This window comes from Salvelinus alpinus, chromosome 9, assembly GCF_045679555.1.
Source record: "Salvelinus alpinus chromosome 9, SLU_Salpinus.1, whole genome shotgun sequence".
In the NCBI taxonomy this organism is placed as follows: domain Eukaryota; kingdom Metazoa; phylum Chordata; class Actinopteri; order Salmoniformes; family Salmonidae; genus Salvelinus; species Salvelinus alpinus.
The window spans coordinates 52,799,975-52,817,242 of record NC_092094.1 but is presented as its reverse complement, the minus strand read 5'-3'; the positions used below and the strand labels follow the sequence as shown (position 1 = coordinate 52,817,242).

The window sequence follows — 17,268 nt, the reverse complement described above, 5'->3', positions numbered from 1 at the left end:
CCCATCCAACTTGAAGGAACTGGAGCAGTTTTCCCTTGAAAAATGGGCAAAAATCCCAGTGGCTAGATGTGCCAAGCTTATAGATACATACCCCAAGAGACTTGCAGCTGTAATTTCTGCAAAGGGTGGCTCTACAAAGTATTGACTTTAGGGGGATGAATAGCTATGCACGCTCAACTTTTCAGTTGTCATTTCTTGTTTGTTTCACAAAAAAAAATATTTTGCATCTTCAAAGTGGTCGGCATGTTGTGTAAATCAAATGATACAAACCCCCAAAAATCCATTTTAATTCAAGGTTGTAAGGAAACAAAATAGGAAAAACGCCAAGGGGGTGAATACTTTCACAAGGCACTGTTTATTTGGACATTCGCCAGGCTCTGGAGAGGGAACCCGCACCCACTACCTGTCCACCTGAGCACATCTACATTCTCACGGGGATAAGGCTTTTGACCTGGGCATACACGGCTGTCGTCGCTGGACACCCTGGGATCACCTGTACTATTCAATCTCTCTCCGAGAAGTATTGGTGGCCCACCTAGGCACAGGACGTTATTCATTACGTCAACTCCTGTGTGCCCAAACTAAGTCCCACCAGCACGCTCCAGCAGGGAAGCTCTTTCCCCTTATCGTGCCTCAGCATCCCTGGGCTCGTCTGTCCATTGACTGTTACCGATCTCCCCTCTGACGGTTTCATCACCATTCTGGTGGTTGTGGACAGATTTTCAAAATCATGCCGGTTTATTCCGTTCTCTGGTCTCCCAACAACTCTCCAGGTGGCTGAGGCACTGTTCCAGCAGGTCTTCTGGTACTATGGCCTTCCGGAGGACAACGTCTACTGTCACATCTACTCCCTCTCCTCCGGCGTTCGAAGTCGCCGTTTTACTAACCACCGGTCCTGGCAACCATCACCACACGCACCTGCGCTTCATCATGAGGCACACCTGGACTCCATTACCTCTCTTTTATCTGGCACTCCCTTAGTCAATACTGTCCGTATGCTACTTGTATTGTTCCCTTTATTATTAAACTCACCACCTGCACTTGCTTCCCGACTCCCAGCTTCTCCGTTACACGCTACAAGCTTGTACACCTCTATTTGGGGAGGTTCTCCCATTCTTCTCTGCAGATCCTCTCAAGCTCTGTCAGGTTGGATGGGGAGTGTCGCTGCGCAGCTATTTTCAGGTCTCTCCAGAGATGTTCGATTGGGTTCAGGTCCGGGCTCTGGCTGGGCCACTCAAAGACATTCACAGACTTGTCTTGAAGCCACTCCTGCTTTCTCTTGGCTGTGTGCTTAGGGTCATTGTCCTGTTGAAAGGTAAACCTTCGTACCATTCTGAGGTCCTGAGTGCTCTGGAGCAGATTTGCATCAAGAATCTCTGTACTTTGCACCATTCATCTTTCCCTCGACCCTGACTAGTCTCCCAATCCCTGCCGCTGAAAAACATCCCCACAGCATGATGCTGCCATCACCATGCTCCACCATAGGGACGGTGCCAGGTTTCCTCCAGATGTGACACGTGGCATTCAGGCTAAAGAGTTCAATCTTGGTTTCATCAGACCAGAGAATCTTGTTTCTCATGGTCAGTGTCCTTTAGGTGACTTTTGGCAACTCCAAGCTGGCGGTTACAGTATGTGGCTTTTACTGAGGAGTGGCTTCCGTCTGGCCACTCTACCATAAAGGTCTGATTGGTGGAGTGCTGCAGAGATGGTTGTCCTTCTGGAAGGTTCTCCCATCTTTACAGAGGAACTCTGGAGCTCTGTCAGAATGACGATCGGATTCTTGATCACCTCCCTGACCAATGTCCTTCTCCCCCGATTGCTCAGTTTGGCCGGGCGGCCAGCTCTAGAAAGAGTCGGTGGTTCCAAACTTCTTCCATTTAAGAATGATGGAGGCCACTGTGTTCTTGGGGACCTTCAATGCTGCAGACATTTTTTGGTACCCTTCCCCAGATCTGTGCCTAGACACAATCCTGTCTCAGAGCTCTATGGACAATTACTTCAACCTCATGGCTTGGTTTTTGGTCTGACATGCACTGTCAACTGTGGGACCTTATATAGACAGGTGTGTCTTTCCAAATCATGTCCAATCAATTGAATTTACCACAGGTGGACTCCAATCAAGTTGTAGAAACATCTTAAGGATGACCAATGGAAACAGGATGCACCTGAGCTCAATTTCGAGTCTCATAGCAAAGTGTCTGAATACTTGTGTAATTAAGGCATGTTTTTTATTTTTTTATACATTTGCAAAAATGTCAAAAACTTTTCGCTTTGTCATTATGGGGTATTGTGTGTAGATTGATGAGAAACATTTTAAATGTAATCCATTTTAGAATACGGCTTTAACGTTACAATGTGGAAAATGTCAAAGGGTCTAAATACTTCCCGAATGCCCTGTATATAATGCTGTATAGACTGTCTGAGGTTTGTGTTCAAGAGTCACTCCAGATTAATCTGCTGCTGAGAGGATCACGCTCACATGCTAACTACACCAGTCACGCGTGTGCATCTGCCATCGCAAGCATTTTGATTTTCACCATCCATGCAAGATGAAATCATGACATGCAGGTTAAAATACCATATTTCACTGGTCATGCATAAGATCCTCTTTTTAGCTGGTTCTTTGAAGAATTTTGACCTGGACGAAATTGTGTGTTTATATACTCTGACGCTTAATCCACAGATAAAAAGGGAAACCTAGTTAGTCATCTTTAAATCAATCTCTCCTTGTTTTGTCTTTAAAACATCCACGTGGGTTTGTAGCTTCCTGATATCCAATAAGGAGGGGACTTGCAGCGCGTGGCACATTTCAAATAGAACTAAGTTATATTTTAGCGCTTGGCTACTCAGACGCTCATTCACATGCGCAAGAGGTGTAGGTGAAATGATTGAATATCATGTATATGTACATTTATTTTTCAATGCTCGTGCACACAACATGGCCAGTGAGGTTTGCATGTCAGGCTGCTTGGGCCAACAGACACTAACAGGGGTGATCGCATTAGAAAGGCAGGTGGAAAACAAAAACAGACTGACTGGAGACATTGGCGTCATTTCAAAAAGACCTGGGACTGTTTATGCGAGCCAGGTTCCCTACAAACTCCCCAGAGTGGTCCATTTGAGGACACTTAGAAGGCCGGGAGAGGAGGGCAGGAGAAGGTTGTGGTCACGCTGTTGCAATAGAATTACCAGGCTTAACTCGCTACGAACAGAATGCACCTAGACATAAGTGGGCAGTCTTCTAATCGAATTGATGCGCAAGAACATCCACTGCAGACAAAGTTTATTCTTGCTGTGCGTGTATGTTCAATGACAAAATGTGCAGTTAGTGCATTAGTAAGCACATCATGCTATGCAACCAAGGGCAAAATCATGTCTCCTATAAAAAGTCAGTCGAGAACACTCAAGTTATCATCAAGCATGACATGAAGCTAAATCAGGGGTATAAACAAAATTATAAACTGGCTGGTTCAAGCCCTGAATGCTGTTTGGCTGACAGCCGTGGTATATCAGACCGTATACCACGGGTATGACAAAATATTTATTTTTACTTATCTATATATTGGTAACCAATTTATAATAGCAATAAGGCACCTCAGGGGTTTGTGGTATATGGCCAATATACCACGGCTAAGGGCTGTATCCAGGCACTCCGTCGCGAGTAAGAACAGTCTTAGCCGTGGTATATTGACCCTATGGAAAAAGTCTGGTTTGTTTGAAAATGAGATTACAAAACCAAAAGTGCACTGATTTAAGAGCACACTATTCGTGTTGTATATCTTATGTGTACATACACTCCCTTCTGTGAAGGGAGTAGTACATAGCATTGTATGAGATCTTCAGTTTCTTGGCAATTTCTCGCATGGAATAGCCTTCATTTCTCAGAACAAGAATAGACTGACGAGTTTCAGAAGAAAGGTCTTTGTTTCTTTACAATTTGAGTCTGTAATTGAACCCACAAATGCTGATGCTCCAGATACTCAACTAGTCTAAAGAAAGCCAGTTTGATTGCTTCTTTAAATCAGCACAACAGTTTTCAGCTGTGCTAACATAATTGCAAAAGGGTTTTCTAATGACCAATTAGCCTTTTAAAATTACAAACTTGAATTAGCTAACACAACGTGCCATTGGACCACAGGAGTGATGGTTGCTGATAATGGGCCTCTGTATGCCTATGTAGATATTCCATAAAGAATCTGCCGTTTCCAGCTACAATAGTCATTTACAACACTAACAATGTCTACACTGTATTTCTGATCAATTTGATGTTACTTTAATGGCCCCAAAAATTTGCTTTTCTTTCAAAAACAAGGACATTTCTAAGTGAACCCAAACTTTTGAACAGTAGTGTACGTGTGTGTGTTTGCGTGTGTGAGTACATGACCTGCTGTCATACGGCAACAAATAGGAACCGGGGACACTTCAGGGTCGTAGTCATTAGGCGCCAAAGAAGAAGAAAACATTTTGAAACGGTGGGACTATACCTGAAAGAAACACTTATTTTTGTTGCTACATTGTGTCCTAATGAATACAACCCTGATGTGTGACAAGAGTCCAATTCATTCCTATGTGTGTGCGACATAGATTTCTTAGAGGCCTTGCCAGGCCTAACATGAGTATTACCGTAAGCCTAGGGATGCTACAGCTGCAGGTGAGATTTAAGTAATCTGCAGACACTTCTCTGAGCCATCTGCTATCCAAAAATAAACAACTTATATAAATACACATAAAAAGCTATTATCAGACATAGGCTAACTCACGTAGCCTAGAGTACTGTAGCTTCTATGAACTTCATGTTATTGGCATAGCCTTATCGCCAAGTCTGAATGACTACCATTTCTACTTGTTACACTTCAGATGGTGTATAAATCACTGTTCCGAAACTGCTCTAATCAAGTGAGTCGCTTTGCTGGCCATAAAAGGATGCTGCGAAGTTTGAATTGAGTTTGGCTGCATGTATCAGATCACAGGATGGCATTTAAAATATTTAACACAACAGATTGGAAAGTGGGACGAACGACACCGAGGCCCAAATTGGAATGTTCCATTTTGCAAAGAAAGATTGATTAGCCGGTCGCTATTAAAAATGGATACGAGGCCCTCGGAAAGAGTTGACATTAAACGTGAAGTCATCAGAACAAAAATGAGACGGGTCCCCAAAGGCAGGACCCTACTGGCACTGCAGATGGCAAAGGCTACGGCAGGCTGCAGCTTTTTGAATGGTTCATAGGACACACGTGTGCACACACACACTCATACACACACACACACACACACACACAAGTTGAGCATTTGGCCCTGCATCCAGCTATATTTAGCCCTGGTTCTCTCAGCTGCCCCGTGTGGTCTTGTTGTGAGAAAAAGTAAGCCTCAGCATGACACAAATCATGGCTTTGCACATCCCTTACCACAACACTGACCAGCGACTTGACCCAGCACAAAGCTTGACCCAGCTAACAATTCTAGGGAGAGAGAATGTTTTTTGTAATGTTACCCTGATGTTTGAGTGTCCAGTTTTTCGTTAGTTAGGGGAACATTTTGTGCATGTTAACAAAAATCTCCTGAGAACCTATTTAGCATGTTTAAGCGTTAGGAGAACATTCCCTTAATGTCGAACAGAACTTGAAAAATTTATTTAGGGAGATCACCGGAACAAGCTGGGAACTAGACAAAAACCTCCATGGGGCTATGCCAGAACGCCCTGCTTTAAACAGTTCCCATGAAACGTGTCTAGAACATTCATATCTAATTCATATCTAATATTCTGAGAACATGGCAGTTTCTGTTTAAATTTGGCATGATGTTGATGCAATATTCTTCTAACCCCCAGAAACTGGACTATTCTTGCAACGTTCCAATGAAACCATACAACTGACCCAAACCATACTGTGCGGGCTCGGATATTTTATTTTCACATTATCCTTTCTAGCAACTACTGTGGATGTACAGTATAACCAGGCCAGCCAAGTACAGTTCTGATAGTGTAAATCTGCATTAGTTACAGCATTGAATCTTACTCTGAGCCTTCCCAATCGAACCTACCCCTAACAAAACCTGCATTAGTTCCCAGAACCTTCAGCTCTTCCCTAGCTTTGTAAACATGTTGTGTGACACTGCTAGGGATGGATGCAGACCCAAACAGTGGCTCTTCCTTGCCTCCCTGTCTCTCTCACTGGTGCAGCAGGGCTGCTGGTGGTATAGTAACATGGAGAGGGTTAAGTGTGGAAAGTATAGGGACAATGCATGGCTGGAGCAAGTATTTCCCAGACTTCTTGGCTAAATTCTGTCTGTGGCATGCATGGCCTTCGCCGGCCACATCCAGAGAAGTGACTCAATACTTTTGTCCTATAGCCCAACCGACCGCAAGATGGCAGTATTATTAATTTTACGTTGTTTGTCATCTGACATTGCTCGTCCATATACTTATATATTCTTAATTCCATTCCTTTACATTAGATTGTGTGTATTGTTAGTGGCCATTAGCTGCCCAAAATAACAGTATTCCATTCATTTACGCAGTTCAGATTTATTTCGATTTTAGGTAGTAATCAATCGATATCCAATTGTAAACTTGTTGGAAGTGAGGCAGCTTTAGTCATCTTCCATCCTTTTTGAGCTGCATCCTATTTCTTGCTACGCCCTGCCACTTGTCTTCACACCCCTCAAAAATGTAAAATCATTGGATAGGTGTAGATGAAATGTCTACCAATACGGTTACACCAATCCATTGCTTTTAAATCTTTGTGGGGGTGTGAACGAGTGCACAGGCTAGAAGAGGTGAGAATTGGGATTGGGCTCCTGTCATCCTATAGTAGCCTAGCGCACACACAGTCTTCCCGCTGTCTCAGTCAACAATCTTTAACAGCTGACTCAGGTAAATAGCGATGTGGCTATTAGTTGTCATTACTAAGTAGTTGTCATTACTATGAGAAATGGTGCCAGTACGCTCTGAATTACCAGCAAATCAATGATTATTTTACGAGTGGTCCCAACGATGGTCAACAAAATGAGGAATCCAATCCAGTCACCTCATCATGAAGAGATCATCTTCAACTAGGAGCAAGCAAGGTAAGCAAGCTAGGTAGGTACACAGCTTCATTAGCTTAACCGCTAGGCTGCCTGCCCTTCAAGCAGAGCAAGAAGGCCCATTGCCCTAACACAGCGTGTACACATGTTGCTCCAGAGCCAGTGATGTTCTTCCTTCAGACAAACATCCATAAATAATGTGCTCATTTGCACAATATCTTTAGTTCACATTCGCTTGTTAATTTCCAAACTCACCAAGTAGCTACTACCTACACTCATAACTTTATGAGCTGGATTGCCTGTCTCTGCAATTAGTTTGTTGTTTGCGGTCATTAGCCTATTTAGCTAGCATCCTCTATGGAAATTCGCTAGTATTTGTGCTAATTTTGTTAGCATTCTGGTAATAGACACCAATGGGCTTTTTTAGCGGCCCCTTGTGTACTAAAACGGTAATAGGGAGAGGTTGAAAATGTCAGAAAGACACTTGCCAGCTGTTCAGCGCATGCTCTGCATACGTGTCCTGGTAATCCGTCTGTCCCTACGGCCTTGCGAATGTTAACCTGTTTAAAAAGGTCTTACTTACATCGGTTAAGGCGAGTGTGGTCACAGTCATCTGGAACAGCTGGTGCTCTCATGCATGGTTCAGTGTTGCTTGCGTCGAAGGAAGCACAGAAGGCATTTAGCTAGTCTGGTAGGATTGCGTCACTGGGCAGCTCGTGGCTGGCTTTCCCTTTGTAATCTGTGCCGGTTTGCAAGCCCTGCCACATCTGATGAGTGTCAGCGCTGGCATATTAGGATTCGATCTTAGTCCTGTATTGATAATATGCCTGTTTTATTGCTCGTCGGAGGTCGTAGTGTGATTTCTTGTAAACGGCCGGATTAGTATCCCACTCCTTGAAAGCAGCAGCTCTAGATTTTAGCTCAGTACGGATGTTGCCTGTAATTCACGGCTTCTGGTTGGGATATGTACAGTCAGTTGGGATATGTACGTACGGTCACTGATGTGGTAAACTTCTTAATGCCATCGGATGAATCCTGGAACATATTCCAGTCTGTGCTAGCGAAAATAGTCTTGTAGCTTACCATCTGCTTCATCAGACCACTTCTATATTGAGCACGTGCGTCACTGGTACTTCCTGTTTTGAGTTTTTGCTTGTAAGCAGGAATCAGGATAGAGTTATGATCAGAATTCCCAAATGGAGGGCAAGGGAGAGCTTTGTATGCATCTCTGTGTGTGGAGTAAAGGTGATCTAGAGTGTGTGTGTGTGTGTGTGTGAAACATTTGGGTCTTCATGACAATTTACTTTCTTGTGGACCCAAATAAATAAGACTGATAAAGCACGTGAAACATGTTGTTTTCTTCCCTTCGGGGTAAGTTGGTGAAGAGTAGGCTCATGGATCTGGTGACCAGTTTTGGAACCAAGGTGGTTTTCACCATGGAGCACTCAGCTAAAGTGTGTGTGTGAGTGTGTCATTGACAGTCTCTCCCTCAGACACACAAACACAGAGAGAAAGACAGGACATCTAATGATCACAATCAATTAGCTAAAATTATGGAGTTGTCAGTAAACTTTTATGAATGATGATCTAAGGAGTTTGCGTTAGAGATCACTTTGTGTTTGTCAGAGAGAGAGAGAGAGAGAGAGAGAGAGAGAGACACGGTCAAATTCATTCATATCAATTAAATCCTTCCTGCCCACTGCCATTGGGGTCTTTTGTACACTAGTACTGTCTATTTTACTACATATTTATGTTTTGTGTGATTGTCTTGTATTGTTGTGAGTATTTGTATTGTTTTTACTATTCTTGTATGACAAACTAATTTCATCTCATCTCTCAGCAGATGAGATTGTTCCACCTGGCCATGGAAATGTCAGCAACTCGTTCCAGTACCTTTTCCTGCAAGCTGAAGTTCAATTATTGTCATTATTTTGGTCCTTATTTCTGCGATCTTTCCTGCCATCCAGGGTTGTCTATTAGTGTTGTTTTTTAAGGATTTGTTGTTTACTGTTCATAATCACACTGAAATGTAAAATTATCCAATTTAAATGTATTTGTATATTATTGTTCAGTGTAATAATTAGTTATAGTAATGGTTATTTAATACAAACACCAGCAGTTGCAGTGAGTGTTGGTGTTTCGCTCATGCCTCTCAATGCAGTTAGAATGAAACGGAATAGAATCTTTGAATGTGGTTCTCACTTCTTACTTTTTGACTGAAGCACACTTTCAAAGCGCATAACTTGGGTTCTGGTAAAGATAGCTCAGTGATTTATACAGATCTGGATTGGGGACAGTGTGTAGTTTGAAGAAGAAACAAATGCCACCATGTAAATGGTTTTCCCATACGTCCTTTCTATTCATCCACGCATGTCCTGGATGCAAAGTACTTTCTATTCATCCTAGATGCAAAGAAAACAGAGTGCCAACGGCATAAAGATGGGACATGGGCAAACATAGTGGGGACTACTGTGAGGAGCACTTTGAACACAATGCCCTTAGGTGTTAGTTATTTCATGCAGAGGTTTTTATACCTACTTATGCCTAATCCGAAGAAATCCAAAGAAATGCTTATGTTATCTTTATACCTATATTGACAATTAGCCTAGTTGGTTGATATGGAAATGCTTTTTTAAGCACTGTTGCTACAGAGGGAGTGAATAAAATTAGATTAGCCACGTCAATCACACTTAACCAAGCACTAGATAACAACAACTGTGTTCAAAACTGTCCATTGCATAATGTTAAATTAAATACTAAACAACAAAAATGTACATACATACACACATATATATATATATATAAATAAATTCCATGCAGCAATGTATTCCCACTCAAGGACCCCTCCAAATTCCAAAAACAGGAATGGGGTGTTACTTTGGGAAACTGAATTGGTAGTGCCACTTATGCCAGCCTTGGAATGTCCCGCTTATACCCACACACTGTACAAAAAAAAAATATCAATTGCGTAGAGAAAAGGACACAGCGTTCCAATGTGTGTGTGTATATATATATATACTCGCATGACACCACTGCTCAATATCCACCTCGGACCGACACACGGTGTGCTCAGCGCATTATAAAGGCTTAAACTAGGTTAACTGTAAACAAAACAAAAACAACTTACCATTCACTGTGGAAATGGCACCAACCAGAAAACAAACTACAAAGAGTGGAATGGAGAACGCGAAACGAATTTGGGTCTTCATTGTGGCTTCTTTCACTCTCTCTTTGAACTCTTGGGACAAAAACACAGCTGCTCCGTGTGGTGTTGCTGCGTTGGTTGGTGAGATTGAAAGATAGGCGGTGTCAGAGTGAGAGCGCGTGTATCTCTGCTTCCATCCAATTAAATTCTGTTTTATAATTGTAAGCCCTCCCTGGGGGTGTGATTTGAAAAACGGTTTAAAGGAAATATAGCACCGTGAAAAGGGGTGGGGTGTAACTGTCAGAGTAGTGATGCGTTATAGATACATAATTATGTATCCTATAAAAACTGTTCAGTTTGGAAGTAAGGTATGATAAAAAAAAACTGTTCAGTTAGGAAGTAAGGTATGATCAACTGCCATTTTTCTTTTTTACCAGCCAGCGATTTGGTGGAATGATATGTCCCTTCACACATTATAATGGCATAGCATGGAACGGAACAGACAGTGGTGGAAAAAGTACTCAAATGTCATACTTGAGTAAAGGTAAAGGCTCCTTAATTGAAATGACTCACGTAAAAGTGAGTCACCCAGTAAAATACTACTTGAGTAAAAGTTTAAAACTAAGTATTTAAGTAAACTTAAGTATCAAAAGTAAATGTAATTGGTCAAATATACGTAAGCATCAAATGTAAAAGTATTTTAAAAAATCAAATTCATTATATTAAGCAAACCTGAGGGCACCATTGTCTTGCTTATTTCATTTGTTGCTAGCTAGGGGCACACTCCAAAAATTACAATGAAGCATTTGTGTTAATTTAGCCCACCAGATCAGAGGCAGCAGGGATAACCAGGGATGTTCTCTTGATAAGTGTGTGAATTGGACCCCTTTGCTGTCCTGCTAAACATTTGAAAAGTACTTTTGGGTGTCTCGGAAAACTTATGGAGTTAAAAGTACATCATTTTCTTTAGGAATGGAGTGAAGTAAAAGTAAATGTTGTCAACAAAATCAATAGTAAAGTAAAGTACAGATACCCCCAAAAAATACAAAGTAGTACTTCAAAGTAGATTTATTTAGTTACTTTACACCACTGGGAACAGAACATAATGAAATGGATGGAACAGAAGAGATCAGATCAAATCATAACAGGACAGAATAATATAGAAAGAAATAGAATAGAATAGAAATAGATACTTGATTGTCCATTTGGTTAGAACTGAATAAATCTTGAGTGCCAATCAATTAATTATGGAAAGGTGAAAACATTGTCATTATAAAAAATAAACAATGTTTATGTAATGCTCTTCGAATGTGTTTTGTATCTGATAAGCCAGGTGTGGTTGCAAACCAACTTTTGATTAAAATGTGGCTTATAGGCCTCCCGAGTGGGGCAGTGGTCTAAGGCACTAGCTGTGCCACTAGAGATTCTGGGTTTGAATCCAGGCTCTGTTGCAGCCGGCCCCAACCGGAAGGCCCATGGGGCGGCGCACAATTGGCCCAGCGTCGTCGGGGTTAGGGGAGGGTTTGGCCGGCAGGGATATCCTTGTCTCATCGCGCACTAGCGACTCCTGTGGCGGGATGGGCACAGTGCACGCTGACACGGTAGCCAAGTGTACGGTGTTTCCTCTGACACATTGGTGTGGCTGGCTTCCAGGTTGGATGGGCATTGTGTAAAGAAGCAGTGCAGCTTGGTTGGGTTGTGTTTCGGGGGACGCATGGCTCTCAACCTTTGTCTGTACGGGAGTTGCAGCGATGAGACAAGACTGTAACTACTACCAATTGGATACCATGAAATTGGGGAGAAAAAAGGGGTGAAAATACAAAACAACAAAAAAAGTGGCTTATAACATTGCCTCCATATAGACATGGACCATGGCATCATTCCTACACCACAATATTGTTGAAAGACCATGTTGTTTTCCAAGATTTAGTCTGACAGCTGCAACAGATGTTTATTTTGCAGAATCTGTGGATCATTTTTTAAATCTCTTGTGAGGGAGTGCTAGAGAAGTCAACTGCTGGGTATGCAGAAATTGTCATTTGGTGGTGGTGGGTCTAACTAACTACTCTACACACACACACACATACACATACACACTATAAGACTGAATGTGGGTGTTATTCGGGCTGAGATCCATCCCTGGTGTCAGAGGTGATTTGTGTGTTGATAGAGTAAGTGGGTGTAAGTAAACGGAACTCAATATGTTCTCTCTCTGTTCTCATTATTCTTTTGTGTGTGCACATTATTAACAGTAAATGTAACATTTTGAGATCCAATCTTTACTAGAAAACATGTTTGAGATACGTAACCCAGCCAGCACATAACGTTCTGAGACTTATATGTTTCTTAAAGCTTGGGATAGTGTGATTGTCCTATGGTTATTTTGCATACAACCTTCCCACAACGTTCTGGGAATTGTGCAAGCTACCCAGGTAGCACATAACACTCTGACAACCATATTCTTCTCAGGTTGGAATTTCAGTACTTCAGCATAACGTTTTCTGCAGGTTTCCTCATGGTTCTATTTAAAATCATTTTCTCAGAACATTCAGAGAACATAATTATTTTTTTTACCTTTATTTAACTAGGCAAGTCAGTTAAGAACAATTCTTTTTTTCATTGACGGCCTAGGAACAGTGGGTTAACTGCCTTGTTCAGGGGCAGAAAACAGATTTTTACTTTGTTAGCTCGGTGATTCAATCTTGCAACCTTTCGGTTACTAGTCCAACGCTCTAACCACTAGGCTACCTGTCACCCCAGGGGTAAGCAAATGGGTAATGATTAATGGGTAAGCAAATTAATTTCCTATCTGTGCTTGGAGTTCCATACAGTTAACCCAAACTAAGATAGCAGTGTTATTAAAAGTCTTATTAAAACATATTCTCAGAACGTTATTTAATTACCTTCAAATAACCTATCATTTTCATTCTCAGAACATTAATAAAACTTCCCAGGAAACATTCAGGGAACCATAGTAAAACGTTCTCAGAACCTCCATGCAACCTAAAAATGAACTTTCCAAGAACAGGCTAAATTTTCCCTTCTCAGAACATTTAAAAAACATTCTGTTTTACCGGTCAAGAAACTTATGGCTTTGTTCCCAGAACCAATGGGAAACCAAAAATGTACTTTCTCACAACTTCCAAGGAACTAAATGTCCATACCAGCTGTAGGACTCTCTGATATACTCATTCTAAAAAATAACCAATGGTAATAACCAATAACCCACCATTTCTATTAATAGAATTGCTAAGTACATTTTGATTGACTGACACATACATTACATTCCCTGACACCACATTGACTGACATCACCATTTACTGTAACCTAGTAACTGGTAGAGTTCTGATCTAAAAATAGATTTCTCAAAACATTACCATTGTGGAAGGGATTTGGTGCATTTTCCAGTACAGTGCTCTCCAGTAAAGCTCTTTGAAGACCTCTTATAATAACTTCAAACATGTATTCCTGATCTCTCCTATAGTAGGCCTATGATATGAACGCTCCATATGCTCCTCAATAGCATAAGATTAGCATTCGTTCAGGGAGAGGGTCAGCATGTTTACTGCATGGGGAATCTGTAATGACTCCTGTTTCTAACTGATACCGAGACACAACAGAGGTTTTCAGATGTAATTTTCAGATGAGAAACACATACATTTTTACATTTACATTTGACATTTTACAGATGTAAGATCTTAATTTGATCCCTCTTTTGTTGCTGAGAATTTTCCTGTAAAGCAAAAAATATCCATTCATTATAATTCACATAATAATTCACATTTCCTGTTGCTGCAGGATTATGTTCCTTCTGTAGCAAACATAATAATTCACATTTCCTGTTGCTGCAGGATTATGTTCCTTCTGTAGCAAACATAATAATTCACATTTCTTGTTGCTACAGGATTATGTTCCTTCTGTAGGAACCTCGGGAGGGCCAAGAGAACAGAGGTGTCTGGTTATATATCTGTCATAGCTTACTGGATATATTGTTATACTGAAGTTCACTACTGACACAATCTATTCTACTCTATTCTATTCTGATCTGTTCTATTATATTATATCTGAGCTGTAAAAGATAGGCTATCCGTTGTGTATCAGTAACAGTTAAATAGCCTATTTTTCCAGCCTATTATTCAGTGAGAGGGGTCCACAGTTTGAATGCATGAGAACCACACCAAGGTATTTCCTACCCTGTGAATAAGCCATGTGGCTTTGAAACCTTGTCAAAAGTCATTATCGTATGGACAGAACCATAGAAAGTGAACGGGTAGCGATTTCATGGCACATTGTTGTATAGTCGGCTTGGATAAGTCAATCAGTCAACTTCAAACAAATAGTCAGGTATGGTGTGAGTCATCACATACGTTTTCTATGATGTTCACCTCTTGTCTAAAGGGGCTTTTCCTCATGACTTACCTCTCCAGTATCAGGCCTCTCCAAGGGGCTTAATCAGAAACGGACTGGCCATAGGGCGGTTCTGGCAAATGCCAGATTGACTGGTTCATCTTTAGCCCAGAGGGCTGGTCTAAAGTTGGTAGTAATTTTAGTGCAGAATTGCCATTATTTAGCTAATAATGGTGGTCTCAAGGGAAGAGAATTGTGGGAGCCTTGAGGCCAAAATCAGGGTGGTGTGTTAGAAATTCCCAGGAGGATTTCTCTCCCCAGTCTGTCCCTGGGTTTAATTGGTTCATTTAAAAAAAAATCTATGATAATCACTGATTTCTTGGTCCAGATTATTATTGGTGGGTTAAATGAATGAGATGTGAATCTTTATTGTAATGTTTGAGTTAATAATCCTGAGTCAATATTGGAAATTTCGGATACATTTTTCATTTGATTTCAATGTACTCAAAAACAGTATAGTTATTGCTCATGTCAATAGGCTTTGTATTGTATTTCCTGTATTTCCTATATGGGTGAAACCTTTAGTCTTTTTCAGACCCCTGATGTGTGCAGAGAATGAATAATAATTTGTCTTGCAATATTTCACACATTTTGTATTCATTATACAAATATTTAAAAATTAAGATACAGCTTTTCTTAATATTAAGGCAATTTCTAACTTTATGTACTTTTATTTGGTGCAGCAAATTGCCCTCATTCTCATAAGCAGTGGTTGAATTATCACATTGAGTGAATAGTCTACTTTAGTAAATGCCAATGTCGCCTCCCAGTGGCCAAATTGTATTGATTAGAAACGATCAACTTCACTGATAACAACCTGATACTAAAATGAAAATAATCCATTCATCAAACCCTGAGATTCCCTGAGATTCAGTGCAAATAAATGTCACTAGAACACAGTTTAAACAAATTCAAATGCAGCTAATTTGCTGTTATTCTGGCTGCACTGTTTGACGTGACTGTAAATTAGCCGTAATTGGCTAGCTACAGTAGCAAGCAAGGGATAAGAACGTTGCCAGCCAGTATGGAAATGGAACATTTAGAACGAACGACTGGGAACAGAACAAAAAGACTTAAGGGACTGGGTCACGTCTCTGGCAACCGAACCGAAAGAACGAACGATCAGCCGGCTTGGGTAACAACCTTAGATTTGTGTCGGACTATACTGTACATTCAGAAAGTATTCAAACCCCTTGACTTTTTCCACATTTTGTTATGTTACAGCATTACTCTAAAATTGATTACACTACTTTTTTTCCGCATCAATCTACACACAGTACCCCATAATGACAAAGCGACAACAGGTTGTTAATTGTTTTTGCAAATGTATAAAATAAAAAAAAATGAAATACCTTATTTACATACAGTACCAGTCAATTGTTTGGACACACCTACTCATTCAAGTGTTTTAATTTATTTTGACTATTTTCTACATTGTAGAATAATAGTGAAGACATCAAAACTATGAAATAACACATATGGAATCATGCAGTAACCAAAAAAGTGTTAAACATATTTTAGATTCTTCAAAGTAGCCACCCTTTTCCTTGATGAGAGCTTTGCACACGCTTGATATTCTCTCAACCAGCTTCACCTGGAATACTTTTCCAACAGTCTTGAAGGAGTTCCCACATATGCTTAGCACCTTAGCACCCGCTTTTCCTTCACTCTGCAGCCCAACTCATCCCAAATCATCTCAATTGGGTTGAGGTGGGGTGATTGTGGAGGCCAGGTCATCTGATGCAGCACTCCATCACTCTCCTTTTTGGTCAAATAGCCCTTACACAGCCTGGATGTGGGTTGGGTCATTGTCCTGTTGAAAAACAAATGATAGTCCCACTAAGCGCAAACCAGATGGGATGGCATATCGCTGCAGAATGCTGTGGTAGCCATGCTGGTTTAGTGTGTCTTGAATTCTAAATAAATCACAGACAGGGTCAGCAGCACCCTCACACCATCACACTTGCTCCTCCATGCTTCACGTGGGAACCACACATGCGGAGATCATCCGTTCACCTACTCTGCATCTCACAAAGACTTGACGGTCGGAGCCAAAAAACTCCGATTTGGACTCATCAGACCAAAGGACATATTTCCACTGGTCTAATATCCATTGCTCGTGTTTCTTGGCCCAAGCAAGTCTCTTCTTATTATTGGTGTCCTTTAGTAGTGGTTTCTTTGCAACAATTCAACCATGGTGGCATGATTTATGCAGTCTCCTCTGAACAGTCAATGTTGAGATGTGTCTGTTACTTGAATTCTGTGAAGCATTTATTTGGGGTGAAATGTCTGAGGCTGGTAACTCTAATGAACTTGTCCTCTGCAGCAGAGGTAACTCTGGGTCTTCCTTTCATGTGGCGGTTCTCATGGGAGCCAGTTTCATCATAGCGATTGATGGTTTTTGCGACTGCACTTTAAGAAACTTTCAAAGTTCTTGAAATGTTCCATATTGAATGACCTTCATGTCTTAAAGTAATGATGGATGTTTATCTTTGCTTATTTGACATATTCTTGCCATAATATGGACTTGGTCTTTTACCAAATAGCGTTATCTTCTGTATACCACCCCTACCTTGTTACAACACAACTGATTGTGTTGTAAAAAATGCCACAAAGATATTTCTACAACTTGATTGGAGACCACCTGTGGTAAAATCAATTTTTGGACATGATTTGGAAAGGCACACACC

General features: G+C 41.0%; 1 protein-coding gene across 2 annotated transcripts in view; it reads right to left on the bottom strand.

Moving 5' to 3' along the window:
• mfge8b (milk fat globule EGF and factor V/VIII domain containing b) overlaps positions 1 to 10,348 on the bottom strand; it is a 49,254-nt gene extending 38,906 nt beyond the window's left edge. The window contains exon 1 of one of the 2 annotated variants that reach the window (XM_071326675.1): positions 10,154 to 10,348. In XM_071326675.1, the coding sequence (XP_071182776.1) occupies positions 10,154 to 10,235 (82 nt within the window). In that variant the 5' untranslated portion in view covers positions 10,236 to 10,348. The remainder of the gene's footprint in view (positions 1 to 10,153) is intronic. The other variant, XM_071326676.1, reaches the window with a different exon arrangement.
• Positions 10,349 to 17,268: the final 6,920 nt, after the last annotated feature.